We start from the raw sequence: 17,309 nt of genomic DNA, 5'->3' as shown, positions 1-17,309 counted from the left end.
CCTGTACAAGCACAAATATTTTTTCGAAAATTTTCTTCTTTAGGACTCATCAAATGGAATCATATTCCATTCGATGTTCGAGAGGTTAAAAATATTACATATCTTAGATGCCTCATTGGAGACAGTTCCATAATGTTATGTTTGGTCATCGGAACTAATGAAACAAACAATTATGTCTACCAGATTGCGTCGATGCGTGATAAACTTGAAAATTTTAGCTGCATTCCATCTCATCTCATTCCATTATTTTGATAATTCATAAATATTAAATATCATATGATTTGATTTTTAATTGACTGAGTTGGTAATTTATTTGATTGGCAGATAACTTGATTAGTATTTAATTGTGGGGGTGTATTCTGATTTTGGATGGGCCCATGTACAGGAGTTGCATCTGCACTCGATATCTGTGTTTTGGTGACCCACAAGTCATTTGATTACATACATTTTAAGTATTTTGCACAGTAAACTAGCTTGCAAATCCACACTTTCTCTCAAGGTATATTTTGTTATTTATTCCATTGTGTAATTTGTATGTAATTGATCGATTTAAAAGATTTCAATAAAAAGAGGTATTTATATCCCGCTCATATGATTAACCAACATCACAACGAATGTGATTAACCATGTCAGAGCGGCTGACTGTGAGTGATGTGAGCAAATGTGTAAAAGTGAACAAAAGTATAACTCATTATAAGGCAAAGACAAAATTAAAACATCTTTTATTGTAAACCACACTGAACTAAGTAGAAGCAAAAACCATACAATACATGTAGGTATAATAAAGGTTAGTTCAATGACATAGTCATAATCAATAAAAAATAAACAGATCCAAGGTAGAGATTAAGACATAAAATGGAGTGCAGTAAAGTGAAGACAATGGTAGAGATTAAGACATAAAATGGAGTGCAGCAAAGTGAAGACAATGGAAATAAAAAACATCAAAACTGATTATAATAAATAGTTCTTTAACATTCGCTTGAAACAGTTGCATTGGTATCAGTAATACATCTCAACATCAACTTGGAAGAGAGTTCCATGCAACCGGTGCATGGCAATTGAAACAAAACCTTTAAAATCGGAATTGCAGAAACGATAAGTAGACAAACAAACTTATTTTATTAGATTTACGTACGAAGGCCTACTTTATCTCTGTGTAAATATTTGACTATTCGTATAATTCAATATAAGTATAATTCACATAATTCATAAATTAGCTCTATTCCAAGAGCTCTATTCTCAGAAAAAATGGAACTGTGACAAACGTGATCCCGTCAGCTTGCCGATCAGACCACATACAGACTTTTTTATTAGATTTTTGTTAGATAGCCTATTTAACCGTTATTTTACAGCTATTTTACCGTTATTTTACAGCTATTTTACCGTTATTTTACAGCTATTTTACCGCTATTTTACCGTTATTTTACAGCTATTTTACCGTTATTTTACCGCTATTTTACCACTATTTGAACACTATTTGACCACTTTAATATAAACAGCACACTATAAATTCAAACAAACTATCTCCATGTCACAGACAACATCAGAGCTGTGACCTATTGTAACACCTACACCAAGTGGGAGACAATGCACGGAGGAATGCAACCTACACTCGTCCTCTTTATACCGTTATTTTACCTCATCACACCACCTATATCACACCTCATCACACCACCCATATCACACCTCATCACACCACCAATATCACACCTCACCACACCACCAATATCACACCTCACCACACCACCAATATCACACCTCACCACACCACCTATATCACACCTCATCACACCACCAATATCACACCTCACCACACCACCAATATCACACCTCACCACACCACCAATATCACACCTCACCACACCACCAATATCACACCTCATCACACCACCAATATCACACCTCATTACCCCACCAATATCACACCTCATCAGAACACCAATATCACACCTCATTACACCACCAATATCACACCTCATCACACCACCCATATCACACCTCATCACACCACCAATATCACACCTCATCACACCACCAATATAACACCTCATCAGAACACCAATATCACACCTCATTACACCACCAATATCACACCTCATCACACCACCCATATCACACCTCATCACACCACCAATATCACACCTCATCACACCACCAATATAACACCTCATCAGAACACCAATATCACACCTCATTACCCCACCAATATCACACCTCATTACCCCACCATTATCACACCTCATCACACCACCAATATCACACCTCATCAATCACACATGTTTCACGCTATATGTAGAGCCAAAAAGAGGGTGTCCAAAAAAGCCCCCAATTTTTGGGGACTGTAAATAACTCGCCTTAAATTTGACTTGACAACTTTGAACCTTCCCAAATCATGTGGTACTATCAGTGGCGTAACGGTGCCTGTTGGCGCCCCCCCCCCCCCCCCCCCCCCCCCCCCACCCCCTTTTGGTGCCCCTCCCTAAAATTGAACAAATTAGGTGATTTTAGAGGATACGCCGGTAACATCTCTAAAAAAGTGTGTATCTAGATCAAAACGTGCACTTTTTGATAGTACTTTAGTTAAGTTTTTCGAAATTGTCCCACATTCAAACGACGATTTGGCGCCCCCTAAGAATTTTTACATATGATGACCCTTTTTCTTGTAATGATTCTTTACCTCTATTTTCTAATACAACCTGGCATTATATTGATGTAGTAAAGATTTGAAATTCATAATCATCATAAACCTGTAAATAAGTGGAAAGAAAGCTCGTGTCCCTGCTAAAAGATACATCATCCAGTATAAGCATTTATGTGGGAAGTGTTACTTCCAACGAACTGATAATGTTATCTATTTCACCAACTCGATTCTTGGCCATAATGCCTTCAAGATGAAATAAGCCTCTACGATATGATCAATAAATTGTGGTCATTTACTGGCAATGGAGAAGAAAACACCATACTTGAAGGCTGAAGCCTAACATCAGAGTTCCACATCACAACTCCATAAGTTCTAGAATTTCTAACTTCTTCTAGTCTATTCCTGATTAGCCCCTAATAAGGAAGCCTTACTCCGTGCTGGAAAGATGTTCGAGAAGTATCTGGATTTGAGAGCAGAGCTCTACTATTTCTTTACAAAACATTGGTTAATAACTGACGACGGGAAAATGTTCAAAAACAAGGAGAGCACTAACATTTGCTACAAAGTTGATCAGCCTCTGAACTGAAATAAGAAACTGACAAATTCCCATCAAATGTGGTAAAATAATTAAAATCCAATCAACACAATTTCTACAAATTGTCAAAGTGTTTTTTCCAGGTAGAAGTTCAAATTCAAACTACAACAATCAATCCCAAGAAGCACACTCCATCACGAGTAACAACTACAACAATTAAAGAACACGAATGATAACTATGACGGTGGAATTATCGCGCGAAACAAAGAAACAGCATCTGATCTACCACAATAATAACAAGAGCTACAACTATCTGACTGAGAGTGATATTATCACGTACGGATACCAGCTGCTCAACACCACGTACCGTGCATACCTGCTAATGGGGTTCGGGGACAATTTCAACTGTTCTCATTTTCAATTGTTACCAGGTATTATAGGTTTCAAATACATCTGTAAACAAGGTATTTGTGAACACGGTTTCAAAACAAGTTAATTTGACGGCCAGGCGAGGCCGGAACTGCTGGTTGAGTGTTAACAATAGTTTGCACTGTACAGTCCTCACACAACACGTACATGTAATGTGCATGTTGTGCAGATTTAGCGTGAATATGTATACATTAGTTGAACCAGCCCTGAACCAGCCCTGAAGTACCTGCCAGACGTTGCAGAAATAGGTTTACTTTATTCTATAAATACGGAGATTTTGTAAAGGTTTGAGGTGTCCAATGTCCATGATGATCATGCATCTCTATGATATGAAATACGCCTAAACTGCATAAAATATGGGGAATTGAAACTAATCCAATTTTCAAGATTCTACCGAACTTTCGACCAGCAGTTTTCTACTGATGGGAACAGACATCCGGGTAGTAACCAGGTAGCTGGCAGTAAATAGAAGTGTAGCAAATGAAAGTGGACACTCACCAATTCGCTGTGGTAGGACGAATCTCATGTACTGTTCTGAGTATGTCATCCCACGATATGTTGATTCTCGGAAACGTTGATTGCACTCGTATATATTTCTAAATAATATATACGCGAGTTCCCAGAAATTGTACAAAGCAAACGCAAATCTTGTTTCTTCTATATATCCAACCAACCGGGCGACAATCACTTTTGCTTCAAATTTATCCAACGCGAATTTCCTCTTCAATGTAACTTTGTCATTTTTTTCAATAACGCGCGTCACGATTGACGTCAACTCACATACGCTACTTTAACATTTTACTTACCTTTCTGTGATTTATTTTATTTGCTTTGTTTTGTTCAGGGAGCAAACTTGTCAAATAGGCAATCGCGCTACAAAAATCGCTAAACGCCATTTAGAGAACGTGTTAAAGTTTACATGGGGACCCCATATAGAGATTCGGCGGAATGACGGGCTGAGCGCCGCCAAGTAAATTGAAGTAAGTCACGTTAGTAAAGATTAATCATTATTTGCAAATTTTTTATTACTGGGCGGTGCTCAGCCTGTCATTCCGCCAAATTTATATGTTTGTTAACGTTTAGCCTGTACTGGGGTCCCTATGTAATTTTTTTAATGATATGGCATCAAAGTATCAAACATAAGGTGCGTACAAAACGTTTAGTTTACCTTGACCATTGTTAATGATCTGGCCCGGCGCGCACTACTTCGTAGCACTTGCAATCGGGTCAACATTTCGAGAAGAAAGCGGCGCGCGCTACTTCGAAGAAATTTAGACGAGTAACATCCGTCAACTTTCTTATCAACAGTGCTACGAAGGCAAGTGCTACGATGGCAAGTGCTACGAAGTAGCGCGCGCCGGGCCAGACCATTAACAATGGTCAAGTAACATTTGTCAAAGTTAACCGAACTATGCTACTTTTGTCGGTTTATAACCTACCAGGACGCGCGCCGAGGACGGCTTTTACTAATTCGTTGTCATACGTTGTCATACGTTGTATGACCCGCCGCGCACGAAGTGCGCGGCTCCCCCTGTATCCCCCTGGTCGTTTCACCATAGTGAAACGACCGTGGGGGTCGCAACGTGATACAACTAATTCGCTCGCCCAAACCATGCCAACAGTGACAACTTTTGACTTTTGCGCGTCTCCTAAATGATACGTACCTCTGAAGGTAGTGCTCCCGCTTCCCGCTCCTACTAAATCGCTCGCCCAAATTTTAAGAAAATTCTTGTGAAAAGGCCCTTTAGGCATGAAAATGGTTAAGATCGGTGTATTTTTGGACGCTGATTCCGAATCACCCCCCATGACGTAGGGTTAAAATGCTTCCCTGGAGAGTTACGGGCAAAAAACCGTTTTGGTCACGTGACAGGCTAGTAAAACGTGAATTCGATTATTAATGATTAAGGGCTCGGGTTAGGGTTATGGTTGTGATTAAGATTATGGATAGCTTCGGGGTTATGGTTAGGGTTGGGATTAGGGTTTATGTAAAACCGTTTTGTACGGCTGCAAAACCAAAAAAACCGAAGTCACGTGAAATTTTTGGGCGAGCGATTTAGTAAGAGCCCAATTTCATCATTCATACCCAAAGGGCCTTTTCACAAGAATTTTCTTAAAACTTGGGCGAGCGATTTAGTAGCGACTTTTCCTATAAGTATAATATGGAGAACATGGAAAATAGGAGGAAATGGAAAAACTCTTGGGCAATTCTCCATTTATGCCATTGGACCCCCCCCCCCCCCCTTTCACGTATAATTGATAATGAGACAAGCTCGAAAAATGCACATTGGGATTGGCAGGCCATGTTACAACAAAAATACAAAGTTTCTGAATTTTTACCCGGAGAGAAAATTGTTTAACGGGTGATCAGTGATACTCGTAAAATATTTGTTCCGAATATTGAGACCGCCGAAGAATCCAACTAGCGTCTTGGTACATGGTAGGTTATAAACCTACAAAATCGTTGAATTTTGATGCTTTCTTGTTTGGCGCGTTGATTGGGAAAAGTGAAACACTATGTTAACAATTCAAACTATCCTCATTATGACAAAACACTGCAATACAAGATGAATCAATCTTAGTCTGCCGTTCCTGGCAGTGAAATCAACCAATCAGGACACAGAACGACGCCAACAATATATTTATCTGTGTGAACTGTTTTAAAAGCGATAACGCGTTTTATAAACTCTTCAAATCGAAAACCTCTTAACAACTCTCGTTTTAACATGAAGTACTGTGGTAACGACTAGTTACCAATTCTGGATCGGAGCACACGTACCTCAATTTTACAAAAGCAACCATCATTCACAAAGTTACCTCGAGTAACTGGCAGCAGGTTGGTATCTACATGATAACGGTAGTTACCCTGTGACTCGTATCTGAGTCAGTATCGGCTGTTTTATTTAACTCGACAATATTTGAGACCATTTAACCTCTCAGAGGACTCTGTAGCGATGTTTGATGTGGTAATAGGGTGGGTCGTCAGTGTAACAGTTGTGTTGTTACGGTAACGGGGGGGGGGGGGGGGGGGGGGGGGGGGGGGCTCTGTTATGATAAGGGGGTGCAACTAAAGGATAGGGTATTGTCATGGTAACAGGGTGGTAGTAACAAGACATTGTCATGGTAAAAAGGGGTTGTTGTGGTGTAGAAGGGAACATCACTACAGGTCGGCAAAGCTTTTCATTTAATCAATTCAACTGTCTCCAAAATAATAAACATTAGTTTCTACTCTTCAGGTGAGAAATTTCTAGAAATATTACTCCTTTTTCCCAACTCTCCGCTTGCAGCATGAAAAATGTTTGTCCAAAAATCCCTCGAAGTAAATAAAGAAACATCCTTAAAAGATATATTTGGTGTAAAACTAGCGTGTATTAGAAACGTAGGTCTTGTTGCATTGGAGCTGATGTGATAAGAAAAGATAAGCAAAGCGGTGTAAGCAGAGAGCCGGGTGGGAGTAATTCCTACTCACATTTCACTAGGCAGGTACATATTTACCCATTGAGCTATACAACCATATACAATATGCACAATACGCCGCACCCCCTCCAGAAACCACAAACATTCCAACAAACCAGCAGTCCAAGTTAACTAATTAATTAACTAATTATTACTAGAGGACTACTGGGAAGCAGAGTCCTGGGCCCGTCGGAGGATGCTTAATCGGCTGATAAAATATAGCATAAAGTTACATAGCCAGATAACAGGCAAACATATAACATAACCGTACAAAACATGATCATAATTTATGAAGGAGCACTCCGGCTATTCTTCTCATAATTTAAGAGTAAAATCTTCGTTTTATTACTACATTTAGTCAGCAGGGGTCATTAATAATAACAAAATTTGGCCTTGAAAATCGTCTGGTATTTCATTCTGATAAGTTAATAAATACTGTTCATTATTTCTCAGAAGCATTAGAAGCATTTCATAAAGATGTTCATCGTAACATTCTAGTTAGATAATGTTACTCACTGGAAATGACTAAGTTGGAACTTAGTAAATGTTTAAGCTGTTTTGGCACGGGACTTTTCAAAGGAACATGGCCTGCTGACTGAAATGTTATCTACTTTAACCCAACATTGATTATCATTCAACTGATCATATACAAAACTAACGCTATAGAGACACTATTGCCATGATAACAAACTGTCTTTGCCACGGTGACATGCAATTAGACGTTCACACGGCGAATTACAAAACTCCTTCATTTTGCAGTTAAACAATTCAAATAATTCTATAGACTGACTAGATAACAATTAAAATAGTCCGCGAGGGTTTCTGTGAGCGATAAGGTATAAGATTTAACGCCTTTACTGGACTCATATAAACAGTTGAACAAATAATCGACCAAATATTACCAATTAGTTTCCATGGAAACGATCTTCTCAATAAATAACTGTAAAAGCAGGCCGCTACAAAAATAATAATATGTACAGAGTTATGTTTAACAGTAGAACGTCACATTCCGTTAAAAGCTTTGAGCGGTACAAATGTCACGCGTTACGAGGCTTCCATCTCAAATATAAAGTCACGTGCTTTAATGCTCTCACGTGCACATCATATCTCACTTTTAAAAGATATGGCTTGGTTGCTACGGCAACATATCTCACTTCAAAAGACATGGTTTGGTTGCTATGGCAACATATCTCACTTTAAAAGATATGGTTTGGTTGTTATAGCAACATATCTCACTTTAAAAGATATGGTTTGGTTGTTTTAGCAACATATCACACTTTAATAGATATGGTTTGGTTGTTACAGTAACGATACACGAGTTGTTAGATACATCGTTATATAGTTACCATAGTACATGTACCGTTACTATGGTGATATAGAAAATTCTTTAAATATGTGTCGTTAACGTAGTGCTCTTTCATTAATCAACTCTGGTTAGATACCATTCCTTTGGTACTATTCCTTAGACAAACAAACAAATAAAAACAACTCACGCTTACAGTTCCCGCTATTTTTACTGAATAGTCTCGTCCTTACGCTTGTAAAATACAAAATCAAAACATGCACTATGTAAGTTGATGAAGCGTATTTCGTTGAATTGAGAAATAATTCAAATTGTTACTTATAAAATATACATAGTTTAAATAAGGTGTAAGTAGAATATATTATTACTATACGTGGTGAACGCACCAGGGCTAAGCGGTTACTAACCAATAATTAACTAACACAGGCCGGAACGTGCAATTTGACACAACAAGTTCATTACTTTTAGAGTTCCCGCCTATAACTACTACAATGTTATCTGCGTGAAAGTGCCTGACATGTCAAACGATCGCTTTGAGCTGCGCTGCAGCTACATGATAACAACATGTATAAAAAGGCAGAAACTCTAGTGTAAACACGCAAAACAACACAACACACTCTCCCTTCGCGCTGTAAAACTTCAAACATCAAGCTCTAAATTGTTAATAAACTGTTCATAAGAAAGCTTGTGTTCATATAGCGTTCATAAGGTGAAGGTAATTTAACCTTGTTTCAGTCACAGGAATCATTTGCAAAAAACATTTTATTAAACTTTAAATATGTTCCTTTTTTCATTAAAGGAACATCAAAATACATGTAGTTATGTTAGATGAAGAATATTCAATAGTTCGTTAAGTCTTGTAGAAAATATATAGAGTAAAACGAGCCAACAAAAACCGCAAAGTTTCAAGAATAAGATATTTTATCCTGGCAACGGAGTCATTTCCCAGATTTCCTGACGATGGAGGACATTTAGCAGTAATTAGGAGACAGTAGGTGGTTACTAGGAGACAGTTGTCGTAATTAGGAGACAGTAGGTGGTTACTAGGAGACAGTTGTCGTAACTAGGAGACAGTAGGTGGTTACTAGGAGACAGTTGTCGTAACTAGGAGACAGTAGGTGGTTACTAGGAGACAGTAGTGGTTACTAGGATACGTTTACTGCGCTGTGTCCTGTGTCCATGCTGCCCAGGATGTTGCCATTCCAGGAATGTTTGTCAGGCCAGCCGGTAGGTTAGTCACACCCTGCATTATAAAGGGTCGGACTAGACCTGCTGGAATGGGACATCTTCAGACTTGAAGTAAAGATTCCCTACATATTTCAAACGGACATAATTGTTCAATCAAGCCTGATTAAATCATAATTGAAAAATAATCATTTTAGATTTTAGTTGAAAATTTCTATTGCTTAAACTGGTCAGGAGTTTGCAGTTTTACGTTTGTCAGTCCAATGGTCGGGTGTTTAGGGTATGTTACCAGCTTGAGGGTTGGCTAGATTATCAGATAGCTCCTGTTGTCCAACTCCAAACTGGGCCGCATTAGCCTGGAAGTTTCTAGGAGAGAAGGAGGCTGGGGTGTTGAACTGGGAGTTGTAGAGGGCAGCAGCGTTAGAACCTGGTACAGTTACTGTGGTTACTAAGCAGTTACAATACGGTTACTGTGGTTACTAAGCAGTTACAATACAGTTACTGTGGTTACTAAGCAGTTACAATACAGTTGCTGTGGTTACAAAATATAAATAGTTACTATAGTTACTTTATCATTCAGAGCCGATAGTAATAAATTGCACTAACTAGCATAAAGCGGGAATGGAGCTGGAGCAGGAGTTGAAGGGTTTGGAACAGGACTGGAGTTCAGACCGTCCACAGCAATACCTTCATTTCCACTTCCGCCCATCTGAGATAGGGGGAGTGTTAACATCACCTACACTGGGGCGTGTTAACATCACCTACACTGCCGTGTTAACATCACCTACACTAGGGCGTGTTAACATGGCATATACTGTTAACATCACCTACAGTCTACACTGGCCTGGGGCGTGTATGTGCCTCAAATTGAAGCGAGGCAAGCACCAATGAACCCAACAAATAATGTCACAGAATATTGTACAGGATCTAATGAGCTGAACTTGACGGTTAGTTTTAAAGTAATAACCTGGTTGAAAGCTGGCAGGTAGTTCTGGGGTTGTTGCTGAGCCTGTTGAGTGTTGATCAGAGGAGGAGGAAGGAGGGGTTGGTTGCCTTGGTTACCGGCATGTTGTGCCTGTTGTCCACCACTGGACGCTGCATTTCCTCCTGAGAGAAGTTCGCGTTAAAAAACGAAGACTTTATTTCTGTATAGCAATTACGGTACGTGCAAGAATGAAATTTAACAACCCATAAAGGCGAAGGTAAAGTAATAATTGGCCCGTAGAAATTTAGCAACACAACTGAATAATCACTAATAATTCATACTGGGATTTTTTCAATAATCTGCTGAACTTACCAGCTGGAGTAAGTCTGTCAGCAGCGGACTGGTTGTTGTTGCCAGGGTTACCAGTGTTACCAACAGCATTGTTATCTCTGTTGTTGTAGTTACCAGTTGGGTTGTAAGAGTTGGGTGACTGCATGTAGGGTTGTGCCGCATAGCCCATGTGGTTAAATGGGTGCATCTGCGGAGAGTTCTGGAATAACATAAAGTTAGAAAGTTCAATAGCAGAGTTGACATTGTGTTTTAGTCGTATTTTAATATTTGCTTGTTCAAAATAAGTAATAAATTAGTTTGTCAAAGTTTCGATAATTCGAAGGTGTAAAATTTTACGGACGAACGTGTAGCTGGTATGACTGTAAAGTGTAAACTAACCTGGTTGTAGAAGTTAGGAGGGTTAGTGCTGTAACTCCTGATAGTTCCTCCGCCGGGAGGCTTCATTGTGTTAGAGTATCTGACATTGGTACTGAACTGAGGGCCTCGTCTGTAGTCCCGACCTCCAAACCTGTCCTGAGTGAACCTGAAATAATCTCATTAGCACGTGCCTAGTTTCACTTTCACTTTCATTATCACTACACTTGTTATCTAATTTCACTTTCACTATTAATCCTCTTAAGCAGTACTCACGATTTCTTGTGTCCACCACCGCTGCCGCCTGATACAGTGCTGTTGTTGTATTTCATCTTAGCGAGGAACTGGGGTACTTCCTGGCTGCTCTCTTTCAGCAGCTCAGCTAGTTCGGGGGCAATGTGCCAGTCACTCTCGCAGAAGAACGAGGTGGCACGTCCTGGGTTACCCATCCTTCCTGTAATACAGTAAACTTGTTGGAAACTTTAATAATTCATAATACGGGACTCTTATCGTGGAGTCTCCAATTAACACATTTAAATCTCAGGTTTGTTTCTGTTTTTGGTGTGCATGTATCTGTACCCAGATAACAGTAATATTTAATAGTACTATGTTTACAGTATGCACTGAAGGTGTATCCCAGGAAGTTTCTTTTAACTTTTAACAGGTGCAAGATAAGATAATTCCAACTGAATTCCTACCTGTACGACCGATCCTATGCACATAGTTCTCGATGGTATCAGGCATGTCAAAGTTGACCACGTGACTGATGTTGGGGATATCGAGACCTCGAGCTGCAACCTCGGTTGCCACCAAAACGTTCTTATCACCGTTCCTGAACTGGTTCAAGGCGTTTTCACGCATTCTCTGGGATTTGTTACCGTGAATACTGATAACACTGTGTCCTTCGTCCTTAAGAACTCCCTGAATCTTCTCGGTATCGTGCTTTGTACGTACGAACACGAGAATTCGGTCTTTGGTTTCTGAAGGGAGAAGACAGTCAGTAACGGTTAAAAAGCTTTAAATGGGATAAATATAAACAGCTGTTAGTAAGCCAGTGGAGTATCCGGCTTACAGATTCGCTGTACGGCCTACGGGGTTAAATTATTAGGACTCGGGTTGCAGATTTAATTGTTTCTCGTTACAACTGCCGGAAGATAGTGCGCGCTTTACGCGCGCAAAACTCACATTGTGATTGCTAAAAAGTGAGACTTTGTACGCGCGATTCCTAGAACTAGAAGACCTTTATTACTCGAACAATCGAGAATCAGGAGATTTTCTAAGAAACAGAGTCCATTTAAATCGTTTGAGGTCCGTAAAGATAAAGAATTTGTGTAGTAGTACTCAGACGTAAGTACATCATTTCTATCGAAAGATCCTCCGAGTCCCAACGTTCAAATGTAAGTTCATAAGATGGCCCCCAGTTCATTATTCATTGTGTTTCGGAACTATACGTGTGCTGAATGTTTAAAAAACTTTTTGTTCTTAAGAAAACCAACAACATTCCAAAATATCGTGTAATACACGCATGACCACATACTCTCGATACATTTTTAAATGGATGTAAAAATCACCTCAATCCACAGAGATAAGAACAGATCATAAAAATAATGAAGAATGTTCTCTCGAATGAGGTCATTATAATGAGCCGCCGTCACAACTCACACACATAAATCACGTAATAATTTAGCGACAATCAATGACTAGCACTGATTGGCATTTAAATTTTCGATGTCAAAATAATTCACCGCACTGACCCCACCCGTGTATGTTTAACCTAGCTGAAAGCTTGCGAAGATTAATACCTTCTGTAAGTACACGAAGCAATTCAGGAATCTTGTCATTTCGTCTCACATAGTTAAGTTTCTGTGTGATGATATCATTGGTAGATCCTATCCTTCCTACAGTCAAGAAGATGTAGTCGTCCATAAACTCCTTAGCTAGCAGCTGAAATACAAGGAGTTAAGTTGTATTTAGATGCAGTTAAACTATCGGACTACGATGAATATGGACTTAACACCCCATGGTGAAAATATTTTAGCAGCAGAAATACAAGTAGAATACTGGTTATGTATTCTGTGTACAGTATAAAATGAGTATAACGTACCTGAATAGGTTTGGGGAATGTAGCACTGAACATGAGAGTTTGTCGCTTGCCAGCGATACCCATTTTGTAATCAGTTACTATAGTTCTGATATCCTTCTCGAATCCCATGTCCAACATCCTGTCAGCTTCATCGAGTACTAGGAATTTCACCTGTAACAATGTTTATTAGTTTGTTTATAACTTCACCTGTAACAATGTTTATTAGTTTGTTTATAACATTGTTTATAACATTGTTTATAACATTGTTTATAACTACTCTATCTGTTACATTGTTAATTAGTTAGCACTACAAAATTGTCTGTAACAGAGTTAAGTTAGCATTCTAACTTGTCAAATAGTCACAGCTATAAAATAACACTATTATGTTATATTAAACTTTGTTTAATTTAACTAGTCAGCACATTATGTGGTACTATTCACAAGTTAATTTGTAGATAATTTGTAGTTCAGTTATAAGTAAGAGTGACACAAATAGATAAAGGACTAACCATAGATAAGTTAACTTCTCCTCTGTTCAACAGGTCGATGAGTCGCCCTGGTGTAGCTACAAGAATCTCAACTCCAAGAGAAAGCTGGTCTATGCACTTGTCTATGTTGGATCCTCCGTACACTACATACGGTCTCACACAGGACCTGTAATAAACACAACATAACATGACGTAACACCACGTGACAAGTAACACACACCACGTGACATTACACGTGACATGTAAACTTGCATGATATGATGTAATAGATCCCCCTACAATACTACATTACACGCGGCCACACACATTCAAGATAATATGCTGTACAATTTAACATGGTTATAATAACTCATGCTATACAATTTATGATTATAATGTACTGTAAATCACCGTCAAGACAAGTTCTCAATTATAAGATATCTTCTAAAGCCTCTAGTCGTGTAATAATTAGGGTAATATACGTGACAACATTCCTTAGGAGGGCCCTAGCATCACGTGACTCATTATGGTCCAATCACAAACTAAATCAGAAGATATTAAGGCACGTGAAATGACGTTACATCACGTTACGCATTAGATATTTAGGCTGGTTGCGGGGTACCACTACTTCACGGTAATTAAACCTCTAAACGTAGAAGATACGGCGAGTAGGACGGCTACTAGGGGGTCATCTAGTGTGCTACGTAACTACGGGTTACAGGGACCATATGCCGTAAATCTTAAAACAGAGAGGTCACAGTAAGAATGAAACCTGTAGCAAAGGTGTTGCGTCATCTCGAATATCTGACTAGCAAGTTCCCTGGTGGGAGCGAGGATGAGAACAAGAGGAGACACTCTGTGTGCCATGCTGGTTCCGTCCTTCAGTTCCTGGGGTGGTCCGTTCTCGAACAGGTTGGACAGGATGGGAATCAGGAACGCCGCTGTCTTGCCGGAACCTGTTAGAGTGGACCGGTGTCAGACATTATTTTAATTAATCTTATCTTGGTTATGTTTCGTTCTCCGTATACCAAGTATTCACATCCCGGTTTAAATGTAAATATTCGATACTAAATGGTAAAATATAGGTGCAAAAGAGATTACCTGTTTGGGCACAAGCCATGAGATCTCGGCCGTTCTTAACGATGCTAGTAGAGTACATCTGAACAGGGGTAGGTTGTAGAATTCCAGCTAACTTAATATTGTTCTCCAGGATCTCTCCTGAGTGGGTTTAATGTTATAAAGTAGGGAGGGCCAGGGGTTTTACCCATTATACTCTAAATTAAAACTGTCTTTCGGAATCAATTTGTACCACCATCTAAGACCATTGTACACTTTATAAACAAAAATATGATTAAATTGAATCTTAATTTAACTAACCTAGTCCAATATCCTTGAATGTGCTGATTGGTTCAGGTAGGTTAGTTCCAGAGGTTTCAACCGGGATGTTCTTCCAGTTATCAAAGTTAATCTCTACTTGTACGAATTGTTTCTTGAATAGTTTGCTGAAAGAAATTTATGAAACGACAGTAATGCTAGGGCTTATATATATTAGGCGTTTTATTATATTTACATAGCTATGATGATCGAAATTAAGAACTGTAAATTAAATATGACCAATTTTAAATAAATTAAGTCAATAAGAAGAACTGACTTCTCCATGGCGACGTCTCTGGGAGCCATGATACTCCAATCCTTCTGGTATCTCTCACTGCTGTTGAGAATGTGGGTAGATACTCTGTCAGGGTAAAAATCGTCTCGCTCAACTTGCTCGCCGAACCCGCCCCTCCAATCGTTACCTCCTTGGAAGTCACCTGACAGGTTTGTGTTATGAAAGTAAACTTGCTCCCCAAACCAACCCTTCTATCGACATTCGACAGAATATTTATCCTCCTTCCCCCGATTTTTTAACCACTTAATTTCACACCAGATACCTTCCCGTCAGATCTACATACTAAAACTAAAGATAACCCCATTATACATCAGAAAAACAATAACTGTAAAAAGGGACAATACCTCGACTATTACCACGTCTCATATTTCCTTGGTAGGGAGAGAATTCGCCGCCAGCTCCCCCCATATTTGGTGGTTGGAACTTGTTGCGTGGGTAGTAACCCCCTCGTCCCCCGCCATGTTGGGGCATGTTCTGGTACATACCTCCTCTTCCTCTACCTCCTCCACCTCCACCACCACCTCCGTTGTATCCACCTCTGGGTCTGAGAATAATTTATTACAATTTTGATATTATATAATGCTGAGACAAGATGTTTGTTCTTAATACTTATTTATAATCTCGGTATAAAACGGAAAAGAAACACCACACGAAATATATTGTCTTACATACCCGCTGTTATAATAATCATTTCCACCGCCGTAACTGTTGCCTCCGTAATTATCACCACCCTCATCGTCATTATTGTAACGGTTAGATCTGCGGTCGTCTGGACGATCTCTCCTGTAATCGTCCCGGTACATGCGAACTCCAGGATACCTGGGAACACTAGGGCCACGTCCTCGGCCACCACTGCGAGTAGACATGTTCATCTCTGAAAGGAAACATCAGTCATACAGAGCAAAACTGAGATAATTTGATCTAGGACAATAAATTCAACAATAAGTCACGAATCAGAAATCACTATTTGTGCAAAAAATAAAAACAGTAATACCAAGTTAAAATAAAAACCTGGTAATGACAAATTAACTTAAAACTCTAGTAATTAGAATTGAAAAAATTAACTTACCACTGAACTGGTTAACCATGTGGTTCATCCCACTGCTGTAGCCACCATGGTAGTGCTGGGGAGGCGTTGGGTACATCTTGTTTCCAGCCAGTGCTCGCGTGGCCTGCCTATTGCAAGAAATCGATCTAGCTATCTTGTGCATAGTTTGATATTTTCTGCAGTTCTCAATTGAGGACTTGTTGCCTATCAAGATAGGACTGAGTATGCACAAGGAAAGTCAAATTTTTGCTTTGAGCTCAAAAAATGTATATATTCGTCTTTCACATCTTCAAAATGTGAGTCCACAATAGCTCAGGCCTCAGAGATCTACCTGGGCCTTTCGGGGGATGCCTTAAAAGTTCTCAACCTGCGGATGACTCCTGTCCTAGTTTCCCTGGCAAGCAGTTTTGAGAGTGCGCTTAAGTTTGATCAATGATCAGCAACAGAATTGATCACAATAGCACTAAAACCCAAGCTTCTTGCCTACTCCTATAGTATTAGCCTTGCCGAAAGTCGTACATAAAGATACTCCTAGGGCTGCTACACACTGCCAACAATAGAGCATGGACCTCAAGTGGTATTGACACAAGGTTGTCAATTGAAAAAATCCCCTTATATTAATCGATATCTGCTCATGGACTACAGTCTGCATTTGAGCACACTTTCTTTGACGTCAAGGTGTCTGGTCCATATAATTTGCCCCATCAAATGTGTCTGTCAGTCTTACTGCTCTGATGCAAGAAACGAGAAGTTGGAAAGAGACCTTTATCAAGATTGGTACTGGAAAACTGATGATAACAGTAAAGTAAAGTGGGTAACAGCCAAATATATCGGACAAGAGGCAAGTGATATGCTCATGTAATGGG

At 39.4% G+C, this 17,309-nt stretch overlaps 2 protein-coding genes across 10 annotated transcripts in view; both read right to left on the bottom strand.

Moving 5' to 3' along the window:
- Window positions 1-4,291, bottom strand: part of LOC134824883 (uncharacterized) — a 63,197-nt gene extending 58,906 nt beyond the window's left edge. The window contains exon 1 of the mRNA XM_063836864.1: window positions 4,104-4,291. The gene's annotated coding sequence lies outside the window, so the exon portion shown is untranslated. The remainder of the gene's footprint in view (window positions 1-4,103) is intronic.
- A 1,831-nt stretch (window positions 4,292-6,122) lies between these two features.
- Window positions 6,123-16,643, bottom strand: LOC134825579 (uncharacterized). 9 transcript variants are annotated; one of them, XM_063837815.1, is made up of 18 exons: window positions 16,465-16,643; window positions 16,068-16,269; window positions 15,740-15,939; window positions 15,378-15,537; window positions 15,104-15,228; window positions 14,828-14,944; window positions 14,499-14,682; window positions 13,769-13,913; window positions 13,281-13,430; window positions 12,979-13,120; window positions 11,875-12,156; window positions 11,453-11,630; window positions 11,201-11,345; window positions 10,844-11,021; window positions 10,514-10,653; window positions 10,153-10,255; window positions 9,797-9,973; window positions 6,123-9,633 (listed from the first exon to the last, which is right to left on the bottom strand). In XM_063837815.1, the coding sequence occupies exons 1-17, from the start codon at window positions 16,604-16,606 to the stop codon at window positions 9,822-9,824; spliced, it is 2,745 nt and encodes a 914-aa protein (XP_063693885.1). In that variant the 5' UTR covers window positions 16,607-16,643; the 3' UTR covers window positions 6,123-9,633; window positions 9,797-9,821. The 9 variants fall into 9 exon arrangements, with proteins under 9 accessions (XP_063693885.1, XP_063693881.1, XP_063693883.1 ...); XM_063837811.1 differs by having other exon boundaries at window positions 7,448-9,633; window positions 9,836-9,973; XM_063837813.1 differs by having other exon boundaries at window positions 7,655-9,633; window positions 9,836-9,973; window positions 10,844-11,009.
- Window positions 16,644-17,309: the final 666 nt, after the last annotated feature.

The sequence above is a fragment of the Bolinopsis microptera genome, chromosome 13 (assembly GCF_026151205.1).
Source record: "Bolinopsis microptera isolate Bmic1 chromosome 13, MBARI_Bmic_1.0, whole genome shotgun sequence".
Taxonomy (NCBI): domain Eukaryota; kingdom Metazoa; phylum Ctenophora; class Tentaculata; order Lobata; family Bolinopsidae; genus Bolinopsis; species Bolinopsis microptera.
This window is presented reverse-complemented; position numbering and strand designations above follow the sequence as displayed.

What these genes read in the sequence shown, in the direction of transcription:
- LOC134825579 (XM_063837811.1), bottom strand. Translation starts at nt 16,606, where the DNA reads ATGCACAAGATAGCTAGATCGATTTCTTGCAATAGGCAGGCCACGCGA. An exon ending in GCATAGGATCGGTCGTACAG is followed by an intron (nt 11,631 to 11,874) that starts GTAGGAATTCAG and finishes ACTGTATTACAG; the next exon opens with GAAGGATGGGTAACCCAGGA. An exon ending in TCTAGCCAACCCTCAAGCTG is followed by an intron (nt 9,634 to 9,835) that starts GTAACATACCCT and finishes GTCCCATTCCAG; the next exon opens with CAGGTCTAGTCCGACCCTTT.